The sequence below is a fragment of the Arvicola amphibius genome, chromosome 7 (genome assembly GCF_903992535.2).
Source record: "Arvicola amphibius chromosome 7, mArvAmp1.2, whole genome shotgun sequence".
NCBI lineage: Eukaryota > Metazoa > Chordata > Mammalia > Rodentia > Cricetidae > Arvicola > Arvicola amphibius.
In genome coordinates, this window is record NC_052053.1 from 80,102,927 (window position 1) to 80,129,365 (window position 26,439).

Consider the following 26,439-nt stretch of genomic DNA (forward strand, 5'->3'; position numbering starts at 1 on the left):
GTGCGGGTTTTGGATTATATGTATTTTTGTATACATCAAATATGACAATTAAAAGCCAGCCAAGTGCATTACAGCCCTTAATACTTATGCCCCGGACCTGACGGCCTCTATGAACCTTCTCAGCCCCAGTCTTTCCACAGCTGCCCACCGTCTCAGCTTCAGATGGGACACCCCACCCCTCCCCGGACAGCTGAGAAACTCCCCGGCCCTGACAACTGGACTACAAGGCTACTAGCAGTGTAAGGTCAAAGGTTAGAAGTAACTGCTTGTAGTGATATTTTGTGTGTTTTAACAAATAAAGTTTGCCTGAAGATCAGCGTGCAGAGCTAAGCCACTAGAGGCCAGGCAGTGGTGGCACACACCTTTAATCCCAGGACTCAGAAGACAGAGACATAGGGATCTCTGAGAGTTCAAGGCCACCCTGGGCTATACAAGATTGAAACTGTGTGAAGGAGAAACAGAGCTCACACAAAGGTGATCCCAGCACTTGGGATCCCACACCTTTAATCCCAACACTAGGGAGGTGGAGACAGGAGTGTATGGCTGGGCGGAGAGAAGAATATAAGGCTGGAGGAGACAGGAGCTCAGCGCAGTCTGAGGTTCGGTGGAGACACATGCAGTCTGGAGATGCAGTCTGAGGACAGGATCGTCCCTTCAGTCTGAGCATTGGTAGAGGTAAAAGAACTCTCTAGTGGGTATAATTGCGGCTGAAGGAAACCTCCAGGCAAGAGAGGAGGCCCACTCTTCCTCAGCCATAGCTGCCCCAATGATTTGGGAGGTAGCGAAGGGCAGGGGGCTAGACTCTGAGGTACCCCTGCGACAGGAGCAGCCATGGAGGACGAGATGCCCAAGACTCTGTACATTGGTAACCTTTCCCGAGATGTGACTGAAGCTCTCATCCTCCAGCTCTTTAGCCAGATTAGACCTTGTAAAAACTGCAAAATGATTATGGATACAGCGGGAAATGACCCATACTGTTTTGTGAAGTTCCATGAGCATCGACATGGAGCTGCAGTGCTGGCTGCTAAGAATGGGCGGAAGATAATGGGGAAGGATGTCAAAGTAAATCAGGCAACAACCCCCAGCGGTCAAAAGAAAGATACGAGCAATCACTTCCGTGTGTTTGTTGGTGACCTCAGCCCAGAAATCGCAACTGAAGACATCAAAACAGCTCTCACACCGTTTGGGAGAATTTCAGATGCCTGCGTGGTAAAAGACATGGCTATGGGGAAGTCTAGGCCATATGGCTTTGTCTCCTTTTTCAACAAATGGGATGCAGAAAATGCCATTCAGCAGATGGGTGGCCAGTGGCTTGGTGAAAGACAAACCAGAACTAACTGGGCAACCCCAAAGCCTCCAGCTCCAAAGACTTCATATGAGTCGAACACCAAACAGCTGTCGTATGATGAGGTTGTAAGTCAGCCTCGCCCCAGAAACTGCGCTGTGTATTGTGGAGGGGTGACGTTGGGACTGACAGGGCAACTAATGCATCGGAATTTTTTTTGTTGTTGTTTTTTCGAGACAGGGTTTCCCTGTAGTTTCTAGAGTCTGTCCTGGAACTAGCTCTTGTAGACCAGGCTGGCCTCGAACTCAGAGATTTGCCTGCCTCTGCCTCCCGAGTGCTGGGATTAAAGGTGTGTGCCACCACTGCCCGGCTCAGACTTTTTTTTTTTCCCGTTTGGATAAATAGTGGAAATTGGAGTCTTCCCTGATAAAGGATATTCATTTGTTTGGTTCAATTCCCATGAAATTGCAGCACATGCGATTGTTTCCCTTAATGGTACTACCATTGAAGGGCATGTGGTGAAATGCTATTGAGGCAAAGATATGATAAATCCCATGACATGATATGATAAATCCCATGATATGATATGATAAATCCCATGATATGATATGATAAATCCCATGATATGATATGATAAATCCCATGATATGATATGATAAATCCCATGCAATGGCAGCAAAATCAAATTGGATAGCCACCAGCATATGGCCAGTGGGGTCAGTGGTATGGGAATGCACAACCGATTGATCAGTATGTGCCTGATGCTTGGCAAGTACCTGCCGACGGGATGCATGGCCAGCCGTGGCCAGCAGGGATTCAGACCCAGTCTTCTGCACCATGGATGGGACCCAACTACAGTGTGCCGCCTCCTCAAGGACAGAATGGCAGCTTCCTAATCATCCTGCTGGGTGTGGAGTGTCAGGGTATGAGACCCAGTGAAAGCAGAGTACAGAATGGAAGCCAGGGGCTCAACGCCACAGGGAGGGTAGGAAAGCTGCTGTTTACCTAAAGATTTACCGGATCAGTCCGTACAAATGCCAGATAACAATGTACTTATTTAAAAGATTTCATCTTTTATCATGATATTACTTTTCATCCACATTGTTTTCAAAAGGAACAAGATGGTGGGTGTCTGCCAATTTTTGCCTTCATTATCTTTTTTGATAAAGTTTCTCAGATCCTGTTTCAAAGACAAATGCGGGAATTGCTGCCACTTTTTAAGAATTGAGGCAGAAAATTGCACAATGTTGAACTTTTTCCACTAACATAGCATGCAGTTTTAGTTTGCATTCTTGATAGGATTTAAAACGTGTACTATTGATGTAAAATGAAAAGCCACACTTGTGCAAAGTCTAGAAGTTCTTTAGAACTTTCAGCATATGCACGGGTCTGTGTTAGTTTCAAAGGGTAGGCATTATGTGACCTATATCATCTCCATTGTTACCCCTTTGGAATTTTTAAATGTAAATTATTAGTTTATATCATTTTGTATCTGCATTTCTTCACAAAATTTATCCTGCCTTATGAAAATTCTGTAAAATATTCTTAAATGAAAAAATATGATGTCCACTTAGATTGAAAGCTTTTCTCAGATGGACTGAAATTACATTCATCTTGTTTTTATTTGAGAAGGGGCCTCAAGGATCCCCTGTTGGATTTGTTCAAAGGGATTTTTATCTTCTGTGATAAACCTTGCCATCTACCAGGAACTTTAAAAACAACTTGTGACTAAGGAGACTGCAGTGTGCTAAGTCCTCACCCACATCAGCGTCATGGGTCAGCATCCATGTTTACATGCGTTGTTTCCTAAGATAGTTCCGCAAGTGATGTTTTGCAGTTAGCAAGCTTTGTATGTCATTCCCTTCCTAAAGGTGTCATGAAGAGTTGACGTGAGACGGGTTTTACGTTTGCATGTGCATATCACATACTTACTTTGATGGTCTTTGATACAAACTCATCTGTTCTTGTTTTTCAAGAATTTTGAGACACAAAGTTGTATGTAAAGGAATATATTAATTTGCTGTTTTCTATTTAGATTTACTTAAAGAAGTAAATCCACTTTAATGCGTATAAATGATAGCAGTGAAACTATAGAATATCCCTCTGTCAGGCTTGGGATTCATTAAGAGCTCCAAGATTAGCCTGAAGGGCCAGCCAGGCAAAACATTTTTTAAAAAATATTCAGAGGCCAAAATATGAACAAACAAACAAAAGCCTTAAAATCCCACCTCCTTAAACAGCCATCGAAGAAGAGGCTCCTCAGCGCAGGCATGACTTGGTTCTTTGGTCCCTGTTCTCCAGGAGCTCCGGCATTATTTTTGAGGTTTGCTCTTTGCTGGCGTTGTTCTAGCCTTGGGATTTCTAGTACATTTCAGAGTCTCTTGGTTTGGTTTCAGTGATAACCACAACCTCCTCCTTGACATCAGAGAGGAAGGAGCCCCTGTGAATTGTGGGTTTTGAGACCTGCAGAGAGCTCCCCGCATTTTGCTTAGGCCTGTGGAATTGGAAGCGTGTCCTGGCCTGCATCTTCCAGGGGGAGCACTTCACTCTAACCTGTTCTCTAAGCCAGTCCTCTTGGAAAGCAGAGCCCAGGAAGACAGCTCGAAACGTGCGCTTCTCTGGGGCTCAATTCTATGCGGTTGTGCTGATGTCTCCTTAAGTCACTGTGTATTTTTAAGTACTAATACATTGAAATTTGTTTTATGGAAGATGAATACATTTTTTAAGTACTTGAAAATTTTATTTCTTTGTAAACTTCTACAGATCAGGACAGGCAATAAAAGCAGCTTAAACAAAATATTTTTTTAAAATTTTAATTTAAAAAATCCATACACATCAGGAAGCTATTTTGGCTAATTTTTCTTTTTCTTTTCTTTTTTAGCTTTTTTCTTTTCTTCAGCCTCTTGTTTCTGTTTTAGTACCCTCAGTACTTTTCTCTATTAAAGAATTTTACTTCCTTTGCAACTCATAGAGCACAGGACACAAGTAATTTATCTTGTGCAAAGTGCAGTTTCTCTCTTCTTCTGACTCAGCATTGGCGACTTTTGTTAGCAGCATGTTCTTACTGCACAGACCTTAAAGTGCACGTTGATTTGCTGTTGAGAAGGTGGTGGTGACGCATTCCTGATGACAGACTGACTAACGTTCTAGGGACATGGCTGCCGCTGGCTTAAATTTCAGTGTTCAGTCATTTAAGTCATTTTCAACCTGAAAACTTCATCCTGGTGTATCAGGTCAGGAAATTAAGGCTTTTAAACTGAACTTCTTTGCAATATGCATTCAAATTTTACTCTCTGGTACCGTATAGAACCTGAGTGACTCTTGGTGGGTCATAGAGCCAGTATTCTTTATCCTGACTGTTTGGATATTAAAATTCCTTTATGTTTTCTTTAAAGGAAAAAGAAGAACTCTCTAGTGACGGGTGTAATGACAGCAGCAGGCCGCTTCCCGCTGCCCGGCTCCTGGCCACCAGCTAGCTTTACCCAAAATAATTACATGGAAACTGTATTCTTTTAAACACTGCCTGGCCCATTAGTTTCAACCTGTTATTGGCTAATTCTCACATCTTGCTTTAACCCATATTTAGTAATCTGTGTAGCACCACGCGGTGGTGGCTTACCTGGAAAGATCTTAACCTGCGTCCAGTCCATCTCAGAGAGGAGTGGCATGGCATCTGCCTGAGGCGTCTGCCTGACTCTGCTTTCTTTCTCCCAGCATCCTGTTCTGTTTACTCCGCCTACCTAATTTTCTGTCCCATCAAAGGGCCAAAGCAGTTTCTCTCTTTTTTTTTTTTTTTTGGTTTTTCGAGACAGGGTTTCCCTGTAGTTTCTAGAGCCTGTCCTGGAGCTAGCTCTTGTAGACCAGGCTGGCCTCGAACTCAGAGATCCGCCTGCCTCTGCCTCCCGAGTGCTGGGATTAAAGGCGTGCGCCACCACCGCCCGGCTCAAAGCAGTTTCTTTATTAACCAACGAAAGTAACACATAGACAGATGACCCTCCTCCATCAGACTGGCTGCTCTGCTTCTCTGATCTTCAGGCAAGCTTATTAGTTAAATCAATAAAATATCATTACAATTGCTCTCTGTTATCCTGTTTAAGTCTTATTGCGTTTTTTTTTTTTTTTTTTTAGATTTCAATCTCACTCTTAAACTCAAACTGTCTGCTTCAGTTAGTGGGTACGCATGCCCCTGGGGATGTATCCTCAGGAGATTCGAGCCTGGGGTGTCTGCCTAGTGTCAGCCCACCACCTTCCTTCTGCCCCCCCCCTCTCTTTCTGTCTGTCTGACAGGATTTCACATACCCTAGGCTGACCTCAAACTCACCATGCATTAGTAGCTGAAGATGATCCTCCTGCCTCACCCTCCAAGTGTTGAGATCATAGGGGTGTGTTACGAAGCCTGCCTTTAAGCAGGGCCAGGACTGAACCCAAGGCTTTCTACCTGCCAAGTGATCATTCTACCAACTAAGCCACATCTCTGACCCTTTGATCATGTTTTATTGAGTGTTTACTACATGCTAGGCATTTGTCTCTCATTGGGGACACATCAGTGAAGAATGCCACATGAAAATCCCTTCTTCCCTGCAGCTTCCCTCCAGTTAAGTCAGACCAAGGATCCATTCTAAATGAGTGAGCTCAGAACAGCTGGTGGCAAGAACAACACCCAAGCAGAATGAGAGGAGAGATGGCCAGAGGAGGTTGTCTGAGACATAGTTCTGAGGCAAAGTCCACTGGGAAGGGTGAGGGACCACGTGGACAACTGGGTGAAAACTTTCAGGCCTACCAGGCCCAGACAGGAACAAGGACAGCGGCACGGACCCCTGCTCTCAGCAGCACCCTCTCCTTCCTAGGAGCACCCTCTACACTGGCCTAGCCTACAGTTTCCTCATCCTGATGCTCTCCCCTGTCTGCTTGCCTTGTCCTGATTCTAGGGGGACGGGGACTCCAGGTTCTGTTACCATAGCTACCTGTCAGCCCTGACCTTCTGAACCCAAACCATCTATCTGTTCCTGGCAACCTCTTTCCCAGGGATCTTGCCTTAGGTCTGGCTTCCCTCCCAACCTCTTCTATGTGGCTTCTTTTCTACAAGGCCCCAGGCAACAATTCTTCACAAGCTTGCCAAACTTGTAATTCCTGAATGAATGAATGCTCAGAGAATGTTGACCTAATTGCTATTACCTAGCATGAATAACCTCCTCCTCCTGAATTTACCTGTGTACCACCTGCAGGTGATATCACCTGGGCCTTCTCTCATGGGTCACTTATGCCTCTTCAGGGATGAAGTGCTGGTGGCTATCACAGGACCAGTAATGGGCAAAGAAGAAGATATTACCTAGCTGAGAAGGGTCTTGGAAACTGCAGAGCCCAGCTCTCAGGCTACACACAGTAAACACCAGAAGTTTCTTTTTTTTTTTTTTGATGGATTAAGTTGACCATGCTCATCAGCCCCTACCCCCAACCACTGTACCCACATATTTTGTCACTCAAGAAGATAACCTGAAAATGTTCTGGTTTGCGTCAGCTCCAGTGGAATGTGAAGGCCTGGAATGTAGCAATGTGTGTTAGTCCATTTTTCTTTACTATAGTGGAACACCAGAGGCAAGTCACCTTTATTAAAAAAAAACAAAAAAAAAACAAAAAAGGTTTATTTACTTCACAGCTCTGAAGAGTGTGGTATTGGTTTCAGCTCAGCTTTTGTGAAGCCCTCAGGATGTGCAGTAGAAGTATACACACACACACACACACACACACACACACACACACACACACACACGATGGATCAAATGATAAATGTCCCCCATAGCCTTGGGCATTTGAATACTTTGTTCCTAGGGGTGGTACTTTTTGGGGATTCGTAGGAGGTATGGCCTTGTTGGAGGAGGAATATCACTGGACACTTGAGAGTTGGAAGACTCATGCTGTTTTGAGTTTGTTCATTCTGCTTCCTGTTTGAGGGTTGAGGATGTGAGCCCTCAGCTTTCTGCTTCGGCCTCTATGCCTCTGCTCTGCCATCATGGACTCTTACCCTTCCAGGGCTGGAAACCCAAATAAACTCTTCCTTCTGTAAATCACCTTGGTCATGCTAATTTTGTCCATATGATATAATATAATATAATATAATATAATATAATATAATATCATAATTTCCCCCTTCCTTTCCCTCCTTCCAACCCTTTCCTGTCCCTCATCCTTGCTCTATCAAATGCATAGCCTTGGCTATGGTATTACATCACTGCTGTGGGATTCCCCTCTGTATGCTATGAATATGTTTTATTACCCTTGGTTAATAAAGAAGCTGCTTTGGCCAATAGCTCAGACATATTCCTAGCTAGCTGTTATATCTTAAATTAATCCATTTCTATTATTTTATATTTTACCTCAAGGCTCATGGTTTGTTACCTCGCATCTTGTTTCTTGGGTGACTACATGGCATCTCCCTGACTCCGCCTTCTTTCTCCCAGCTTTGAGTTTAGTTTCCCCACCTACCTACACATCACAGCCATGGAAAGTAACTAATACAACGTTGGCGAGGGACACATTACATCAACAAACAGGAAGCTAGAGATGGGGCTCACAACCCACTTGTGAGAGCTGGGGCCCCACCCACACAGCTACATTAGTCCTTTACTGGGCAGCTTCCCTTTTGACCCAACATCTTCCCACCAGTCCTCTTTGAGGGCCCTCACCACCCTAGGGTCCACCCTAGGGGCCAAGTTCCCAACATAGGAAACCAGGAGGATACACTCAAAACCTACGCAATCCAAAGCGAGTCACATATATTTGTTGCATGATAGCTGATTCTAGACTGTGGTGTCTAAGAGGCACCAAGCAGTTAGAGTGGCAGCCTTCATCTATTCCACTCTATCGTTAAGTTCTAACTGCTGCATTCCACAGTAGACGTGACAGGGAGAGAACATGACTAGGGGCAGGGATGGGGTAGGGTCAAATGCCACTGCCTGGCATCTCCCACCCTGGGAAAAACAGCTCCTCTGAGAAACAGGCAGGAAACACTGGTGCTTTGCCTTCCACTGTGGTCACGGAGGCCAAGTTATGTTATCACATCGTTATTTTGCATGCCACTAAGGCAGGCAAACTGTCAGTCCTTGGATCACACAGGGACCGTCAGCTGAACAAGGTTTTTTGGTGACCTTTGGCTTGAGGAGACCTTGACCTTGAAGAGGGAGAGTATCCCAAGCAAACACACAGATCTCTCAGTAGGATTTGGAAGTGTGTGTGGAACAGCTCCTGAGGAGACTCCTTTGCCTTCCTTCCCTCTGGCTTTCTGTAGCCTGTCCTTGGGCTGTCCTTAGTGTCTGAGCCCCATCTGCTCCGCTTCTGTGGCCTCCAAAGGCCTCAGGTTGCCTGGGGTGCTGTGCCAGTCAAGTCCCAGGCCCTTCTTTTCTCTGGGCCCTTGCTGAGTTTCAGTTTCTGCTCAGATAAACCGGGACCCTAAGGCTGCTCTTCCTTAGCCCCAGGGCATGACTGGAAACTCTTCGCTGATATCTTTGGAAAGCTAAGGAGACACACTGGGAGGGGATGATGAGGGTGCTCCCTTGAGCCTGGTGACAGGGTCCTGCCAGAATGACAGCTCCATTTTCAGATGCAGTATTGCAGAGTCCAACATCCCACTGCCCCTGAAGCCACGTTCCATGACCATCTATCCCGAAACCGGCGGTGTTCACCTTGCAAGCAGTGCCTGCCATTCCTCACGCGGATAGGCCCCCTCTTTAGTCCTGACTGCGAGCTCCCCGCACCAGGGAGAGAGCTGGTCTTGCTAATGGTCCACGAGGCCCAGCAGCAACTACAACTCCCACCGGCTCCTCTCTGAGATCACAGGCTCTACTCCCTTCCTCCGCTCCACTGCAGCCACTTTGGCCTTTTCCTAACTCGCCAAATATGGTAAACCCGAGGCCTTTGCTGTTAATATTGCCTTGCCTCAATGTTCTGTCCTTCTCCCCACATCCAGGACTCTCGCCTTTAAGACTGTAAAACGTCACTTCAACACCGTACTAACCATACCATTTGAGATCCTACCCTCCCGGCTCTCATCTTCCTCACCTGATACTGCTGTTTCTACAGCTTTTTTTGTTTGTTTGTTTGTTTTAAGGCTTTCTAATTTGCTACTTTATTTCGCTTAATTAATTCATTTCCATGAGTGGAATGTAAGCTCTAGCAAGGCAGGCTTGATGCCTTCTTCATTCCGTTTCCACAGCCCTAAAGCACTGCCTAGTTCAGCGTAGGCAACCTCTAACTATCTATCAAATATTAAATGCACAGGTGAAATAATGCTCAACTTAGACCCATGCCCCTGCTATCCGTTACAGGGTCAAGACCAGGAAGCCTCACGGATGACTTGGCATTCTCTTCAGAGGGCAAGGGAGCTGGCATCTGGGCTTGCAACTGTCAGGGCCTCACTCTCCACCAACATACATTTAAGGAACTTCGGGCAGGTTCTGGAGAAGTCTCCGCCCCTTCTGGCAGCTTGGGGCCCCAAGGCTGCCTGGGGCAGAGGGGAGCCTGAGGAGGGGCACGGGCCAGCACTGGCAACCTGCGATGGCAGGGCGAGCCGAGGCAGGCCCGCCTTTCACGCCCCCGCACACCAGGCACCCGGGCCTGCGGGGCCCCCGAGCGTCCCGGGGATGGCTACCCTGGCTTGACCCCACACAGCCCCAGGCTTGCACCTGAGCGGATCCCGTACTCCTCACGCCCCGCTGCTCACCTCCCTGTCCTCCCGGCCTCCGCCCCCGCCCGCTGCGGCTCCGGCCCTGGCCGGCAGGGGCCGCTCCTCGCGGCGCCCGGGGCCCCGCCGCGCCCGCCGCCGCCCGCTCCCCGCCCCTTCCCCGGCCGGCGTTCCCGTTACGCCGCCGAGCCGGGAGCCGGAGCCCGAGCCCGAGCCCGCGGCCGCAGCGGGAGGCGGCGCGGGGCCCGGCGGCGGCGGGGCCTGCGGGGCCTGCGGGCGCGCGCCGGGCCGGCCAGGGCGGCCATGGCGACCAGGAAGGCGGGCTCGCGGCTGGAGACGGAGATCGAGCGCTGCCGCACCGAGTGCCAGTGGGAGCGGATCCCCGAGCTCGTCAAGCAGCTGTCGGCCAAGCTCATCGCCAACGGTACGCTCGGGCGCACCGGGGCTGCGGGGCCGCGGAGGCCTCCGGGGCTAGGCCCGAGGCGCGGGGCGCGAGCAGGGGCGCGGCCGGGCGGCGAGGCGCAGGCCGCGTGGTGTGCGCGGGGCCAGGCCCTTGGGGAACGCGGGGTCCTCCGGTCACGCGGCGTGCTGCTGGGCCGGCGGGCGGTGGCGGCGCCCCAGAGTCCAGGCGTGCACGGCAGGGAGGCTCACCGACCCCGGAGGCCAGGGGCCAGACCCTTTTGGCTTCCAAGAAGTTGAAGCTGGTGTGTGTGTGTGTTTGTGTGTGCATGGCCCCTAGGACATGCCTGTTGGCATCTGGGGGTCACCAGAGTGTGTGTGGTGTGCTCAGGGGTCCTGCGAACGGGGATGTTGTAAACATATGGTATTCAAGGGCCCCGGGAGGACGCTCAGACTTGGAGGATGTTAGAGGTGGCATTGGCAGGTTGGGGGTGTGTGTCTTGAGGTCGGACAGTTGGATGTCAAATCTGCAGACCCAGAGAGGTCAGGGTGGAGAGTATAAGGGAAACAGAGTCAAGGAGAAGGTTATTGGGCAGAAAGGTGAGGATGTGGTTGAAGACTGAAGGGTAATGGAGCTGATTGGTTGAGGGGCTTGGTGTGCCCAGGAGCCCGGAGTCTGAGTTGGAAACCGGTGGCTGGACTTGGCCAACGACCCCGTTTGCTGAACTGAATCTCCCAACCCATCAAACCAAAATTGCAGCCAAAATCACATTCCAGAGCGAGACTCCACGTGGCCTTATTTGTTTTGGAAGCAAGTATGGTTAATATTTGCTTGAGATTTAGTACGCGCCAAAACCACAGGCAGGCAGTAGGAGCACCGTGAGAGGGCAGAGGATTTCGTCCTGCTTCACCTCTGGCTTCCCAAGGCTGGCTGGGCCCGTGTGGGCCAAACAGCTAAGTCACAGAGAGAATGAATGAAGAGCTGACACTGCTCATCCAAGAAAGGACGCGGACTGTTTCATCCGCCTCGCCTGTCCCTACCCAGACGGCTAGAGAAGTCACATACCCTCTTTAAGGCCGGTCTCTGCGATTTTCTGGAAAGAGTGCCTGGAAATGAAAAGTTTTCTTTTTAAGTGGGCTTCACTACGTAACCCTCAAACTAGCCTCCATCCGTCCTTGCCTCCTGAGCTTAGGACCATACTCACATCACCATGCAGAGAGGGCAAGATTTTGGTTTTGCACACTGTCAACTACAATACCTTTTATTGAAGGGTTTTTTTTTTTTCTTTGGAAAATGATGGTTCGTCTCAGTTAAGTTAGCACCTTGAAAGAAGGGTGCAAAGTCCCTGGAACCCCAAAGGCAGCTTGCCCTTGCCCTCTTTGTCTCAGTTCTGTACCCTCAGTTTCTTTTCTTTTCTCTTGTTGAGATCCCTGTCCTGAGTCTCCCGTATCAGTCATTCCATCTCCTCTGTACAGGTTGATGGTAGGAGTCAGTGTGTTTTTGAGCTTCCTCCCAGATCTGCCCGCTTCCTGCTGTCTGCCCTGTGTATTGCCCGTGCCCACCTGTGCCAGGTCCTGACCGGGCCTCTGCCCTCGTGGACTTCCTTCCTGTGGGAGGACCACCAGAGTCAAATATGAAAGTAGTCCGCGAAAAGTAGCGTAAAGAAAACAGACAAGTTTATGAAAACAACAAGTGGGAGAAGAGACCAGACTGACTCAAGCCTCTGTGGTCCCTGGAATGAGTGGACGAGTGGACTTTCATGCATGGGCCCATCCTTCCAGAACCTGGTTCCTGTGGCCTCCGCTGCCGCTGAGAATAGGGTGTGTGGTGAGCAGGGTGGTGGGGATGAGCAGAGCACTGTGGGAGATAGTTTTGTCCCAAAGCCTCACGCTGTGAGGAGCAGCCACGGATGGGGCAAGGTCACCGAGACATGAAGAGGCCAAAGAGACTGCTCAGAAAGACGAAAATAAAGCAGAGAAAGGGATGAAACAAACCCCAAATGGTGTATCTGCTGTTTGAGGGTGACTCTTCCCCTGGCTGATGGGGCCTTCCTGGGCCTGCTAGTGGGACGTCTTCCTGGCTTTGGGGTCCCGGCTCCCTTATAGCTCCCGTGGGTTTGCTGGCACATGCTTTGGGCAGGTGGGACACTGCTTTACTACGTGCAGTAAGGAAAACAAATGAACTTCACACTGGTCATATAAGACAGCTTTTTGAAGGCAGCTGCCTGCAGGTCAACCGGAGCCTGCGGTCCTTGCAGCCAGCAGCCCGGGGCTCGGTCCTGCTGCTGCTTCACCCTGTCTCTGTGACCTTGGTCACAGCATCAACAGCCTGGAGCCTGTTGCCTCACCACTCAGTTCCCTTAACATTCAGAGCCTCTTAAAAATGTCCTTTACTGAGTGTGGTGACACGCCTGTAATCCTGGCCACCTAGAAACAGGCTGATCTCTGAGTTCCAGGCCAGTCAGGGCTATGTAGTGAGACCATGGGTTTTGTTTGTTTGTTTGTTTGTTTTTAAAGAAGATCCTTGCAGGAATTAGGAAGATTAAAAACGGACTGGGGATGAAGTAGAGCGGGATGCTTGCCTAACACACACACAGTTATGGGTTCAACAGGATGGCTATGTGGACACTCCTTTAATCTCAGCCCTGGATAGGCAGAGGTGGCAGAACTCTGAGTTCCAGGACAGTGACGGCCAGAGTGAGACAGTGGTGTGTGGGAACGGGGTGTGGTTGGCATAGCTATAATCCCAACCCCTCAGAGTGGGGGAGAGTACAGGGTCATCCTTGGCTGTATCATCCGTTGGTGGCTTGGGCTATAAGGAATAGTAGACTCTGACAGGAAAAAATGATTAAAGTTTCTGAAGTCTTCCATCAATAACCACGGAGCCTTAGGTGTGGGAGTGTTTTGTAGATGTATCAATTGGGACTGGGTGCCACAGCTCTGCGTTTTGATTGGTTGTGGTTTTCTATAATAGTCTCCATCTTGTTGCAAAGAGTTTTCTTGATGAGGGGTAAAGACAACACTTGTCTGTGGTGATGAGGACAAATGCTTATAGGTTGTTGTTAGAAGTTATTAGCAGACTATTTATTTATTTACCCTTTCATTCCATCAGTCCTATAAATATTGAGAACCTACTGTGTGCTACAGAAGGCTGTATTAGTGAACAGACACCTAAGCCCACTTTTCGGCGGGGAAGGGCCAGTGAGGCAAGTGATGTGTTCATTGCATCATAAGCAGGATGCTGATGGTGGTCGGTGCTGCTGGAGGGATAAAGGTAAAGGTTGGGTGGGAACTTGCAGGGACTGCTGATTTGAAAAGTAGATAGGTGGTTGCAGTGGCTTGGGATGCCCTGCTGAGAAGGCCTTATGGGAGATAGGGCCAGAGGAGCTAAAGGAGCCAGCTCTGGAGAGGGCGCTTCATGGCCCGGCCTGGGTGGAGGCAGAGCGTGGGGTGGACCTTGTGTGTTACACCTACGGCTCTGGGGTTTCTCTGCCTGAGGTAGGAGCCATGGAGGGGTGAGAGCAGCAGCTGCTGATTCTCTGCTTCCGCTCAGCAGGGACAGCTCCTTCTGGGAAGGACGGCCTGGCCGTTCCTCACTAGAGACTCTAAGCTGTGGGCACTGGAAGTTATTGTTCCATCCTGACCCTGGAGATAAATGGGGCTAGACATTTTGCCAAGAGATGGGCAAGTTAGAAAAGGTCAAACGTCAAGTTGGAAAGGAAACCAGCTATCTATCTACTGCCCCCCACCCCCCGCTGTATGCACTATTTTATTCGCTGTTTTATAAAACAAGTAGATGTATCCCAAGCTGGCCTTGCTTTAAACTCACTGTGTAGCTGAGGATGACCTTGAACTTCTGATCCCTTGTCTTCACTTCCAAGAGTGCTGAGATTGTAGGCATTCCTATGTGTCTGATTTATGCTGTGCTACGGATGGAACTCGGTGCCTTGGGTATGGTAAATGAACATTCTCCCCATATCCAGACTCCTCCTGGAGCTGGCTGATTGACCTTGAACCAGATGGTCAACTTCTCCGTTGGTAAGCCAGACTTTATCCACCTGCTCCATGAGCCACAAACATCTCCAGCTCCTCATTCCACACTGTCTTAAAAAGAGAGAGAGAGAGAGAAAGAAAATCACGACCTGGTTGTAATGGCTGGCTGTGTGCCAGCCTGTGCTAGAAAGATGATAATCTCTTAAGTGGAAGCAGTAGAGAGATTTCTACTGAAGCCTAAGCTCTTGCTACCTGAAGTTTAGGGTAGATTCTTAGCCCACCCCACATGTGGAAAGTTCCCATCTGCATCTCGGCAAGGACAAGGTGTTAGGACTCAGTGGGTACAGGGGTGAGGAACAGCAGGAGCCTAGGAGTCAAGGCAGAGAACCAGGTATACATCAGCTTGTGGTTGGCCCCCTGGGTACTCCATAGAACATTCCTGTTCTGACTTCCCAGAGTCATCTTCTAGCCTCTTAAGGTTTACCGTGTGTCATGTGCAATGCACATGGGCTTTATCCAGACTGTCGCTGGAACTGACCGAGTGACCTCGAGCCAACTCTAAGCTCTCTGAGCCTGCCTTTCCATTGGTAAGATACCAGCTGCTCTATTAACGTGGCCACAAGGATTGCTACCTATGAAGCTCAGTACATGGTGAGCTGGTGTTTCTTGTCCCCAGGGCTTCATGTGGCCCTGGCTGGGGAAACAGTGAGAGACAGAGACTTGGAAAAGCTATATCTGAACTGGTGCTTGGCGAGAGCCTCATATATTACTGTGGCAGGACCTGGCGTTTATGGATCCTGGGCAGTCACTGTGAGGTCTTGTAGCATCTCTCTCTAGCCAGTTTATCTCTTTAGGCAGCCCTGCTCCTGAGCTCACCTGGAGCGGGGAAGCCCACATGGTAATTCTCATTAAGGGATCTCAGCCCATCTGATTTGGGGAGACTTGGAGATATTTTAATCACCTCTTGGTGATGGGTTGGTAGGGAAATGGTGCCTTTTTAAAGCCAAAGTTTGGCTCCAGAATTTATCTGGACCATGCTATGAGAGAGGTTCTTGGTTTGCCTGTGGCTGACCTCCTTGGTGTTTGAAGGCTTGGATGGCATCACGGTTTCCCTGTCTAGACTCCTAGTATCTTGAAGCCGCTGCAGACTTCTCAAGAGAGGCTGTTATTGGTGCCCCAAGGTCTTCTTGGGAAATAATCTGAATCTCTGCTGTGAAGTGAGATAGTGGCCTTGCTGTTTAGGAATGATTTTTATTTTTATTTTTATTTTTATTTTTTTTGGTTTTTTCGAGACAGGGTTTAGGAATGATCTTTTAGGACATTCCTGGGATACCCACAAGCCTCCGGGAGTCAAACTGCTCCCAGGGCAGTGAGAACTCCCATGAACCTCTACCTGTGCTTCCTGGCTAGCGTCCTGCTTTTAAAAATGGTCTTGTTGCCCCTGAAGCTCATATTTTGTGGTATAGAATATGGCCTTACTTTTGGGTTACTGGCACTAGGCTTTGGTTCTCATGGTCCCTGCAGTGAGGGCAGAAAGACCTTGACTTAGGGCAAGCACTGGGGCTGGGACTGCTCTGCTCTCCCCGTGGCGTGAGTCGTCATACATGGAGGGACTTTGGGGCTCTGGGCTGGGGGAGGATTCTTGACTTTCATCTGCTTGGTTCATCTTCCCATCACCTTGGAGCAGTGTCCCTTCCCTTCATCCCTGGGCTAGTTTAGTTTAGATTCCTGGGCCCTGGTTTATGGTTCTTCTTCTGCTCATGCCATTCAGCTCTGGGGTCTTCAGTGAAGGTCAGAGCCTACCCATCTGTTGGGGTCTGGTCCAAGTTCCTCCTTGGAGCATGGATTCTAATTGGTCTTAATAATAAAATCCCAGAGTCAGCTATTAGGGGGTGACAGCTGAAGGATCAGAGAAGCAGAGCAGCCAGAGTTCTTACCTCTACCAGTGCTCAGACCAAAGGGGCCATCCTGTCCCTACAAATCCTCAGACTGCATCTCAGACTGAATCCTCAGACCGCCTTGAGCTCCTGCTTCCTTCCGCCTTATATTCCTCTCTCAGCCCAGCCATATCTCTCCTGTCTCCTTCTCCCTAGTGCTGGGATTAAAGACGTATGATCCCAAATGCTGGGATCACCTTTGTGTGAGCTCTGTTTCTTCTTTAGACAGATTCAATCTTGTGCAGCCCAGGGTGACTTTGAACTCACAGAGATACATCTGCCTCTGTCTCCCCTCCTGAGTGCTGGAATTAAAGGTGTGCACCACCACTGCTTGGCCTCTATGGCTAACTAGTGGCTTCCCTCTGTGCTCTGACCTTCAGGCAAGCTTTATGTGTTGGATCACAAACGAAATATTGTCATCACACCTCCTGGCTACCTTCCTTCACAGAGAAGGCACCCATAACTGTGTGGACCATGTTGAGACCCTGGACTTTATGTCAAGTGTCATTTTTCAAACCGTGCTGTTGGGGAGCCTCACTTACGGGAGCAGACCCAAACCCCTAAGGTTTACTTTGAAGGAAGGGCGCATATGCTCAGAGAACAAAAACTTTGAACTCTACCCATCAAGTCTAATTCACAGGAGAGGGAGCCCAGAGAAGGAGCTGCCCCCTGTAAAGCCCTGGGCAGCTACAGGAGAAGCAAGCGGAGTGGGTTGGAACGCGAGCCCTAGAGCTTGCCTGTTGAGTTCCCTGTGCGAGGGCCTGGGGAACTCTGGGTAGAGCTCCGGCACAGCCCAAGTCCACTGGATCCCTTGAAGTCAGACACTTTCCAGGTGAGGGCTATTTCAGAGTATGGAATATAACCTGGACATTGCGGTCTGGGGCAGCACTCCATTCATGTTCCGAAGTTATGTATAGTTATTGCAAAGGGATAAATACACTGGGAACAGGCGTCAGTTCATCTTGGGTTTTGTTACTCAAATGAATAACAGTAAAAACCAGCTTTGGGGAGCTGGGGAGATGGCTCTGTGGGTAAAGTTCTTGCTTATGAGTGAGGCTTTGAACCCTAGAACCCATGAAAAGAAGTTGGGATGTGGCAGCAGGTATCAGTAATCCCAGTCCTGGGAGCAGAAACGGGATCCCAGATTTTTCTGGTCAATCTAGCCAAAAAGATGGACTCTATTTTTAGTGAGACCCTCTATGAAGAGTGATTAAGGAATATTTACCAATGCCAACCTCTGGTCTCCAGATGCACATGAATGGGTCAGCACACCTGCATACATGCACACACATGGGTGAGGACATCCACATGGGTCAGCACACCTGCATACATGCACATGCATGTGTGAGGGCATCCACACGGGTCAGCACACCTGCATACATACACATGCATGTGTATACACGCACACACACACACAAATAAATAACATTTTTTTTCTATTTTTAGAGAGTTCTTGATTTCAGAAATTACTGCTCATGTACTGTGGCCTATAGTAGAAGTGTCAAACTTGTAAGATAGCTGTAAGGACTCCCTACAGTTCCTAATAGTGCTTATCTCAATATCTCAATACTTGGTCAGAGGAAATGTCACCATGGGCCAGCCATTTTATGCTGCTGGTGGCAGTGTTACCGTCTTCATTCTATGGCCAAGGCTCTTTCTGTTCTCCTCACCACCTCTCTTGTTCTTCACCAAGCTGCTAACTTTTAGAGGGGCGAGGGCCTTTATTTTTCTGGCCTCAAATTGTGGATGGAGTTGGGCTCACAGCTCACTGGTGCAGTATTGTGTTGCCTTGGCCCACCCACCCCATTCTCTGAGCAAATAGAGCAGGCCTCAGGAAGTAAGGATGAGGGTCTCTTGCCTTGGAAGTGAGGGGTTCCCTCCCTACACATGCACGCACATACATACACACACACACACACACACACACACACACACACACACTCTTGAGTGCCACTTTCCATCTTCCTTTCCACCCTATTCTGCTGCCAGCCGTGTCTCCTGTAGAACTTTTCATTGTGGTTAGGCCCTTGTTTGTGATTCTAACTGCAAGCCTGTGATTGGTTCTAAGGTTTTACTGCCTATAAATTAAGCTTGGCCCTGATTGGCTGAGGCATGAGCATGTGACAGTTCTAGTTAGTGAAACAGTAGTGGGTATTTACTTGATGCAGGGGCTTCTGGGAAAGATTCCCTCTTGCTGAAGAACCCCTATATGTGCTTATAAGGGAAAATAGGCAATTTTCTTGTCTGGAAAAAAGCTATTTCTGCCTTTGAAGCCTGGAGTTGCTGCTGTCTTGAACCCACTATGGTTCCCAGCCCCGGAGAGGCTGACCCAGTTTAAAGAAAGAATGTGGCTATTGAGGGACCAAAGGCTTCTGCCTGGAGCAGCTCTTCTCGGGGCTTCCTGTTGTGTGAGGTAATGTGTTCCTCCATTGAGACCACAATAGGCAGGTGTGTGCTCATTACTCACTGCTGAAGGCATTCCAAAGATTCACCTCCTCGGCCCTGGGGCTGCCTGGCCAGCGTGGTCTGGATGGGCACTTGAGAGCAGCCTTTGCTCTTCGTTCCTATTGGCCTCACATGGCACTATTTCTCTCTCTGGGTGACCTCATGCTTGGCAGATGGTGGAGTTTTGCAGGCAGCTGATGTGTGTGAAAGCTGGTGTCCCATTGAGAAGTCCAGGAAGGTTTTCATATGCCTCCCCAAACCACCCCCTCAACCACGAGACAAGGCTGTTAGGCTAAACAGTGTCATACAGAATATGAAGGACAGTCACAAGCCACCACAAACCTCGCGCAGGGGCAGCGCCCTGCCACCTGAGGGCTTGTTTTTCCCTGCTTGCTGCGTGTAGCAGAGGTGAAGGGGCCAGCACTGTACTGAGTGGCTCCTTTGGGCCTGGAGTTGGCATGTGCATACTCTCGCCCCCACTACCAAGGGCCTCATTTGGTCCTCACAGCTGGTTTTCCTGAACTGAAGCTGTTAAAATGGTGTCAGTAGGAAAAGAGACCTGATGGCATCCCTTAGACTTCTCTGCCAGATGCTGGGTGTGAACTTGTATGTGAATTCCTGGTAATTTCCCTATCAACCAAGTGAGGCCAAGGGTTATGGTACTTCTCATTGAGGGGATGAGTAGACTAGGACCCAGGGCTGCTCACGGATGGAGTCCAGCTCTCCTGGGACCAGGTCTGTTTATTCTAGCTCTCATGCTTTTCTGACCTGGTTAGTTCAAAGAATTCCTGAGACAGCTCGTTTAGAGTCCAGGTTACCACACTCCACTTCTGGAGACCCTTTGGAGCAAATCTCATAGGGGTCTACATTCTTACCAAGTCCCCAGGCAGTGCCAAGGGTACCGAGCCTTGTCATGGTTGGAGGTTCAGTGAAGACAAGGGCTGTGGGCATTGTAGATTTTCAGAAATGTCTGGAGGCATCTCCTTTACAGGTGGTGCTCTTCTTGGCTGAGGCAGGGGCTCAAGCTACATTTTTAAGCAGAATCACTGGGGCTTGAACTGGCAGCTTTGAGGCCCTTGCTTTGAATCATAGGAATTAAAGAGCATCTCCTGTGTGCAGACAGAGCAGCAGGCGACAGGGACAGCAGGTGACAGGAACGGCAGAAGAACAGGATGAGCAGGTCACCCCAGGCAGCTTTTACAGTCCAGGTCAAGGACTCAGGTTTCTGAACCTGCTGAGCTTCTGCTTCAGGTGTGCTGTTGGGGTCAAGGAGCAGGACTCTGGTTTTTGTTTTATTTTTTAAAGGTTTATTTATTTTATGTATATGGGTGTTTTGCCTGCATGTATGTATGTGTATCACATGTGTGCCTGGAGCCTGCAAAGGTGAGAAGAAGGCTTCAGATCCCCCGGGACTTGAGTTGGAGACAGTTGTGAGCTGCTGTGTAGGTGCTGGGAATTGAACCCCGGTCCACTGCAAGGGTGACAAGTGCCCTTACTAGCACATGGAAGCATGGATCTTCACCACTGTGCCAGGTATCTGTGCTACAGGGAGTCCCTGGACCAGGTGTGAGAGTGATCGTTCATGTGGGGAGACAGGGGAGACCCCGAGTCTGGGGAGGACAGTGACAGCGTCCACCATCCCACAGGGCGTGGCTGGTTTGCTGGAGGGCCGAGTGGGTAGGGCACCGTGGCAGTGGATAGGCCTGGCAGGGTACAGGGCCGGCAGGATCGGGAACTGGACAGTGGCAGAAGTAGACAAGCTGTCGTAGGTACTTTTCTGTTGCTGCGATCAAAAACAAAAACAAAATCTCGGCAAAAGCAGCCTAAGGGAAAAGCTTTTGTGGCTCACAGTTTGAGGGTGCAGCCCATTGTGGTGGGGAAGGCGTGGTGGCGGAGCAGAAAGCCAGTTGTTCACATTTCCTGTGCGCTTGCTCTGGAAGCAGAGAGTGAGCCAGAAGTGGGCTGGGCTAGAAAGCCTCAAGGCCTTCCTCTAGTGACTACTTCCTGTATTGAGACTCCACCTCCTAAACGTTAACAATCTTCCCAAACATCTCTGCCAGTTGAGACAAAGTATTTAAACACATGAGCCTGTGGGTGCTTTTCACATTCAGAGGATGTCATCCTAGTGGACAGAGATTGGCTTTAATACTGGAAGCCCCAACTATGTTATCGGGCATACAGTAGCACATAATTAATGAACAACCTACCCTTGAGGTGTTTACTTGGCAGGCCTGGCAGGCAGGACAGCTGGTTGGAGTGCTTTAGCAGGGGAAGGAACTCTGGTGCAGGGGCAGGGGACATTGCTGTCTGGCCGCAGGGAAGGCGCGCTGTGCCTGGCTCTTGGAGGAGCGAAGAACAGAAGCAGCTGGCTGGGGAAAGAGCCTGGTCTGGGAAGGAAGTTGCCCCAGTCGGCGTTCCATTGCTATGAAGAGGCACTGTGACCAGGGCAACTCTTACCAAAGAAAGCTTTAATTGGGGCTTGCTGATTGTTTCAGAGGGTTAGCCTCTGATCATGCCAAGAAGCAGGCAAGATGGCGCTGGAGCAGTAGCTGAGAGCTTTTTCACATCCTGTCCACAGGCAGTAGGCAGAGAGAGGGACACTGGGCCTGGTGTGGACGTTTGAAATCTCAGAGACACACCTTCTCCACCTACTCAAACCATCTAGCCCTTCCAAAGAGTTCATCAACTGGGGACTAAGTTGCAAATATATGAGCCTGTGGGGGCATTCTCATTCAAACCATCATAGAAAGTGTTGGGGTTCAGATGTCTGACTCTTCAGAGGGGCAGAGCGAGCAGGGAGTACCACGACAGTGACAGCGGTGATAGTGGATGTGCGCAGGAGCTTCCTGTGGGGCTGTGACAAAGGCCCAGAGCTGAGGACAAATGATATCAGCTGGCTGACAGGCTCAGGGCCCTCCCCTTCCAGCCGTTCACTCAACACTGGTGAGCCCAGCACAGGCTGTCCGGGAGTTGTATATGAAATGGGAGCAGATAAATGTCACCACTATACTGTCAGGTCCAAGAGCTGAACCTTTGGTTGCTTTTGTTCATTGCCATACCCCAAGCACCAGTTCTAGACACACAACTGGTACACAGTTAATGATTTCATGGACACCAAGCCTTGATAACTGGGTCAGGACACAGTGGAGCACAGTTAATGAACACACCACCATTGAGGAATTTACAGACTCATTTGCTTCTCAAACGCTGACTCTCCACTGAGGAACACCCACTGCCCTGAGGCCACGCAGTATAGCCGGTGCTCAGGTCAGGGCTGGGTGTGGCAGTCAGATGAGGGCTGTGGCAGCCCACAGGAGGGAGTGTGAAATCTGGTCCAGAAGCAAGCCTGTTGGTGTTGGCTGACTTCCCTGGTTGGCTTGCCTGGGGCTCTTGTATATCCTGTCTGATGGATTTCTCTTAGTGATGACCCAGCACCAAGCCTTTTCCTCCCCAGAGCTCTTGTGGGTATCTGAGAGGTGGCCCTGGGTCCCTTCTACTGCCCTCTTTGCCCTTCTGCTCCACATACTTGCAGACTGCTTACCTGGAGGCACTGCCTTCCATGGCTCTTGTAGAGTCAAAGGCGTTCTCCCAAACTCTCTAGTGCCTGGGACTGGCCAGTTGATAAGGATGTCCTGCAGGGCACGCCAAGTCCATGACCTGCAGCAAATGCTACTTTTGCTCTGTGGCCCAGGCCAAAAGATTTGATCTCTACTGGGTGCGGGGCCCAGAAGCCTGGGAATAGGGTCTGTGAGAAGCCATGCAGTTTGCTTCGCTTCCTGTGGAATCCTGCCTGTCTCTACCCATTGTCCTGGCACTGAAGTCTTGCTAGGACTGGAGGGTTCATCAGGCCTAGCCCCTTTGTCACAGTGAGTGTCCTCTGTGGTCCCCACGCAGTACTCAGGGTTCCTGTCTCCTCACAGAACATGGTCCTTGGCCTGACCTGGGCTTTGACTCCTCTGGGATCCTGTCAGTTCTCTCTGGGTGTGTCTGATTTGTTTAAGTGGAGCTGACTTCCTGAGAAGACGTTTCCTAGCCTCTGGGCTAGCCTGATAACATCCTCGGCCCTGTGGTTGTTTCCTGCCCTTAGAGCTCTGGAGACAGGCTAGATCAGCTCTCAGCCACTGGCTTGCAGCTTTTCTTTCTTTTCTTGGGTTGATTTTTGTAGAGGAAGTCTGTGTTCATGTACTCGTGGTGTGTGTGTGTGTTAGAAAGTAAGTGTGAGCAAGGATGGGGTGAGCCTATAAAAGATTGTGACAGTGAATGTGTGTGTGAGCATGTGTGAGTATATAATTGTGAATGTGTGTATGTGTATGAGAGAGTGAGTGTAAACTGAGTACATGAGCATCGGGATGTATGAATGAATTTGAGTGTGTAACTGAGTATGAGTGAATATGTTTGAGAATATGTATGAGTATATAACAGTGTGTGTATGTGTATAGTGTGTAACTGAGAGTGTATACACGTGTGTATAGTGTGTAACTGAGAGTGTATACACGTGTGTATAGTGTGTGAGAGTGTATACACGTGTGTATAGTGTGTGAGAGTGTATACACGTGTGTATAGTGTGTAACAGAGTGTATACACGTGTGTATAGTGTGTGAGAGTGTATACACGTGTGTATAGTGTGTGAGTGTATACACGTGTGTATAGTGTGTGAGAGTGTATACACGTGTGTATAGTGTGTGAGAGTGTATACACGTGTGTATAGTGTGTAACTGAGAGTGTATACACGTGTGTATAGTGTGTAACTGAGAGTGTATACATGTGTGTATAGTGCGTAACTGAGTGTATACATGTGTGTATAGTGCGTACCTGAGAGTGTATACATGTGTGTATAGTGTATAACTGAGTGTTTACATGTGTGTATAGTGTGTAACAGAGTGTATACACGTGTGTATAGTGCATAACTGAGAGTATATACATGTGTGTATAGTGTGTAACTGAGTGTATACATGTGTGTATAGTGTGTAACTGAGTGTATACACGTGTGTATAGTGTGTAACTGAGAGCGTATACACGTGTGTATAGTGCATAACAGAGTGTATACATGTGTGTGTAGTGTGTAACTGAGTGTATACATGTGTGTATAGTGTGTAACTGAGAGTATACACGTGTGTATAGTGCGTAACAGAGTGTATACGCGTGTGTATAGTGTGTAACTGAGAGCGTATACACGTGTGTATAGTGCATAACTGAGAGTGTATACATGTGTGTGTAGTGTGTAACTGAGTGTATACATGTGTGTATAGTGTGTAACTGAGAGTATACACGTGTGTATAGTGCATAACAGAGTGTATACGCGTGTGTATAGTGTGTAACTGAGAGCGTATACACGTGTGTATAGTGCATAACAGAGTGTATACGCGTGTGTATAGTGTGTAACTGAGTGTATACATGTGTGTATAGTGTGTAACTGAGAGTGCATACACGTGTGTATAGTGCATAACAGAGTGTATACACGTGTGTATAGTGTGTAACTGAGAGTGTATACATGTGTGTGTAGTGTGTAACTGAGAGTGTATACACGTGAGTATAGTGTGTAACTGAGAGTGTATACACGTGTGTATAGTGTGTAACAGAGTGTATACGCGTGTGTATAGTGTGTAACAGAGTGTATACACATGAGTATAGTGTGTACCTGTGACCAGCATGTTCTCTCTTCTTTCCTCGAGTTGCTTCTGTCTCCCATCCTGTCTTCTCTCATTTCTGTGCTGTGTGTGGATATAGGGAGGAGATTTTGGCATGAAGCCTGGACTTTGACTACCAAGATTTCCCCAGAAGATCATTTATGCCAACTTCTTCTGGGCCCCGTAATCTTTGCCATTTGCCATCTTTCAGTCAGGAGTTCCAGATGCTCTCCCACTGTGAACTGGGTCACAGTTTAAACAAGGACAGCTGGAGTTGTCCAGTAGAAACCCTGAGGTAGGAACAGGAAGGTCTGTGCTGAGACCTCACGGTCAGCAGTCATGGCCAATGTGGGGAAAGCTTTGGGGGAGCAGTCCCCTGAGATCAGTGTCCTTGGCTGAGTTCTGCCTAGGGAAGGAGACATATGTGTTCATTGGTTTCAGAAGTACTTACTGAGCACCCACCATTGCCAGGTCCTAGTGTCCGGGCAAAGCGTGACAGAGTGAGTACTGAGGGGCTGGGCTAGTGTTCACCATGGGGGTGAGTGACGTGGTGCAGCTTAAAGTAGACAACAGATCCCTGTGTGCCCTTCTTGCTTTGCTGTCGATGACCCCTGGTCAGATCCCCTGTCTGGGTAGGGCTTGCTGCCATGCGCTGGTCACAGGAAGCAAGTATCATTGCTCTTCTGTGGGTCTGTGCTCCCACCTTCCAAGGCAGGCCTCTCCCGCTCTCTCATCTCCTGACGGCTCCCTGCCCTACAACCAGGACGTCTGTCAGCTTCACTCCTGCTGCTGCTCGGACTTCAGCTCCTCCAGAGAACACAGCCAATCGCCTCTGCTCAGAACTCTCCCCTCATTCCCTGTCTCGGCCTGTGCTGCTTTGCCATTGTCTCCTTCTCTGAGACTGCACACCCGGGTGCCCGGGCTTTCCTCTCAAGGCACTGTTAGTCCTAGCTGCAGCTGTTGAGTTCTGGGTCCCTGCTCTCTGTTCCAGCCATGACTGCTTCCTACTGATTGGACTTGCCTCAGCACCTCTAGTTCCTCAAAGACCACCCCTGTCAAAGTCACCCTTTGTTGTTGATTCTGTGTTGCTGAAAGTCGTGACTCTGCCTGCATGCTTACCTCCCTTGCTGCTTACCTCCCTTGATGCTCCAGCCTTTGTTACTCGCTTGGCTTCCTTCCAGAAGCACTAGACCACACCTGCTGGGTTCCTGCTGAGACGGCTCCTGCCTGGAATGCTTTTCCTACAGGTCTAATTTTGGTTTCTGTAGCAGACAAGTCCTGATTTTTCTTCCTAGGCCTTTCCCCTCAGTCTCCTCTAGCTTTGATCTGGAAACTGAATGTCATTGCAAGTTGAACTTGGCTTCATTCCTCTGCTTCAGTAAGTAGTGGTGTGGTACCACTGCTCACTGCGAGGTCTTTAGAATCATCTTTAGTCTCTGTCCTTTCTCATAGGCCGTGTATTAGATCACTTCCAGGCTGCTGTAACAGATCAGCCCACATTTGTATCCTCTTAGCTTTATGGCGGTGAGGAGATGAAACGTGGGCCTCATTGGTTAATCAAGGTCATTGTGATCTTTCTGGAGCTCCACGGGTGGATCTGTGTCTCCTCTGCCCTGTTCTGCAGCATGTGGTCTCCATCTTTAAGGTGAACAGTGTAGCCTCCCGTCCTCTGCCCTGTAGCCCCATCTCCTGGATGCTGACCTTCAGCTGCTCACTCACACAGTCCAGGATAATTCTTCCGTCTCCAGTTCCCTCACAGTCCCCTTTGACACATAAAATGCACAGTCCCACCTTCCTGAGGTCGGGGCATGGACTTGTTGGGGCCATACCTCCAACCCAGTGCGGGAGTAAGCCTGGTTTGTTTTGCCTTTGAATTATATTCGCACCTGGTCTGTTTCTCACTTTCTTCACTCTTTCTTACCTCACTCCTGTCCAGATTGCTGTCACCTCTCACCTGCGTATCGTAGTAGTCTGTTTCTATCCTTGTCTCTTCGCCGAGTCCCCTCCCCACACAGCAGATGGAGGGAACTTGAGTCATAACATTTTACCCATGACTTACAAACCCTGCAAGACTGC

At 49.1% G+C, this 26,439-nt stretch overlaps 2 protein-coding genes across 3 annotated transcripts in view; both read left to right on the forward strand.

Moving 5' to 3' along the window:
* Window positions 1-831: 831 nt before the first annotated feature.
* On the forward strand, window positions 832-1,686 carry LOC119819232 (nucleolysin TIA-1-like). The gene is made up of 2 exons (XM_038337316.1): window positions 832-1,504; window positions 1,661-1,686. Exons 1-2 carry the CDS (start codon window positions 832-834, stop codon window positions 1,684-1,686), a joined length of 699 nt encoding a protein of 232 aa, XP_038193244.1.
* Window positions 1,687-10,265: 8,579 nt separating this feature from the next.
* Window positions 10,266-26,439, forward strand: part of Ttc7b (tetratricopeptide repeat domain 7B) — a 217,301-nt gene continuing 201,127 nt past the window's right edge. The window contains exon 1 of one of the 2 annotated variants that reach the window (XM_038336771.1): window positions 10,266-10,386. In XM_038336771.1, coding sequence (XP_038192699.1) covers window positions 10,266-10,386 — 121 coding nt within the window. The remainder of the gene's footprint in view (window positions 10,387-26,439) is intronic. The other variant, XM_038336772.1, reaches the window with a different exon arrangement.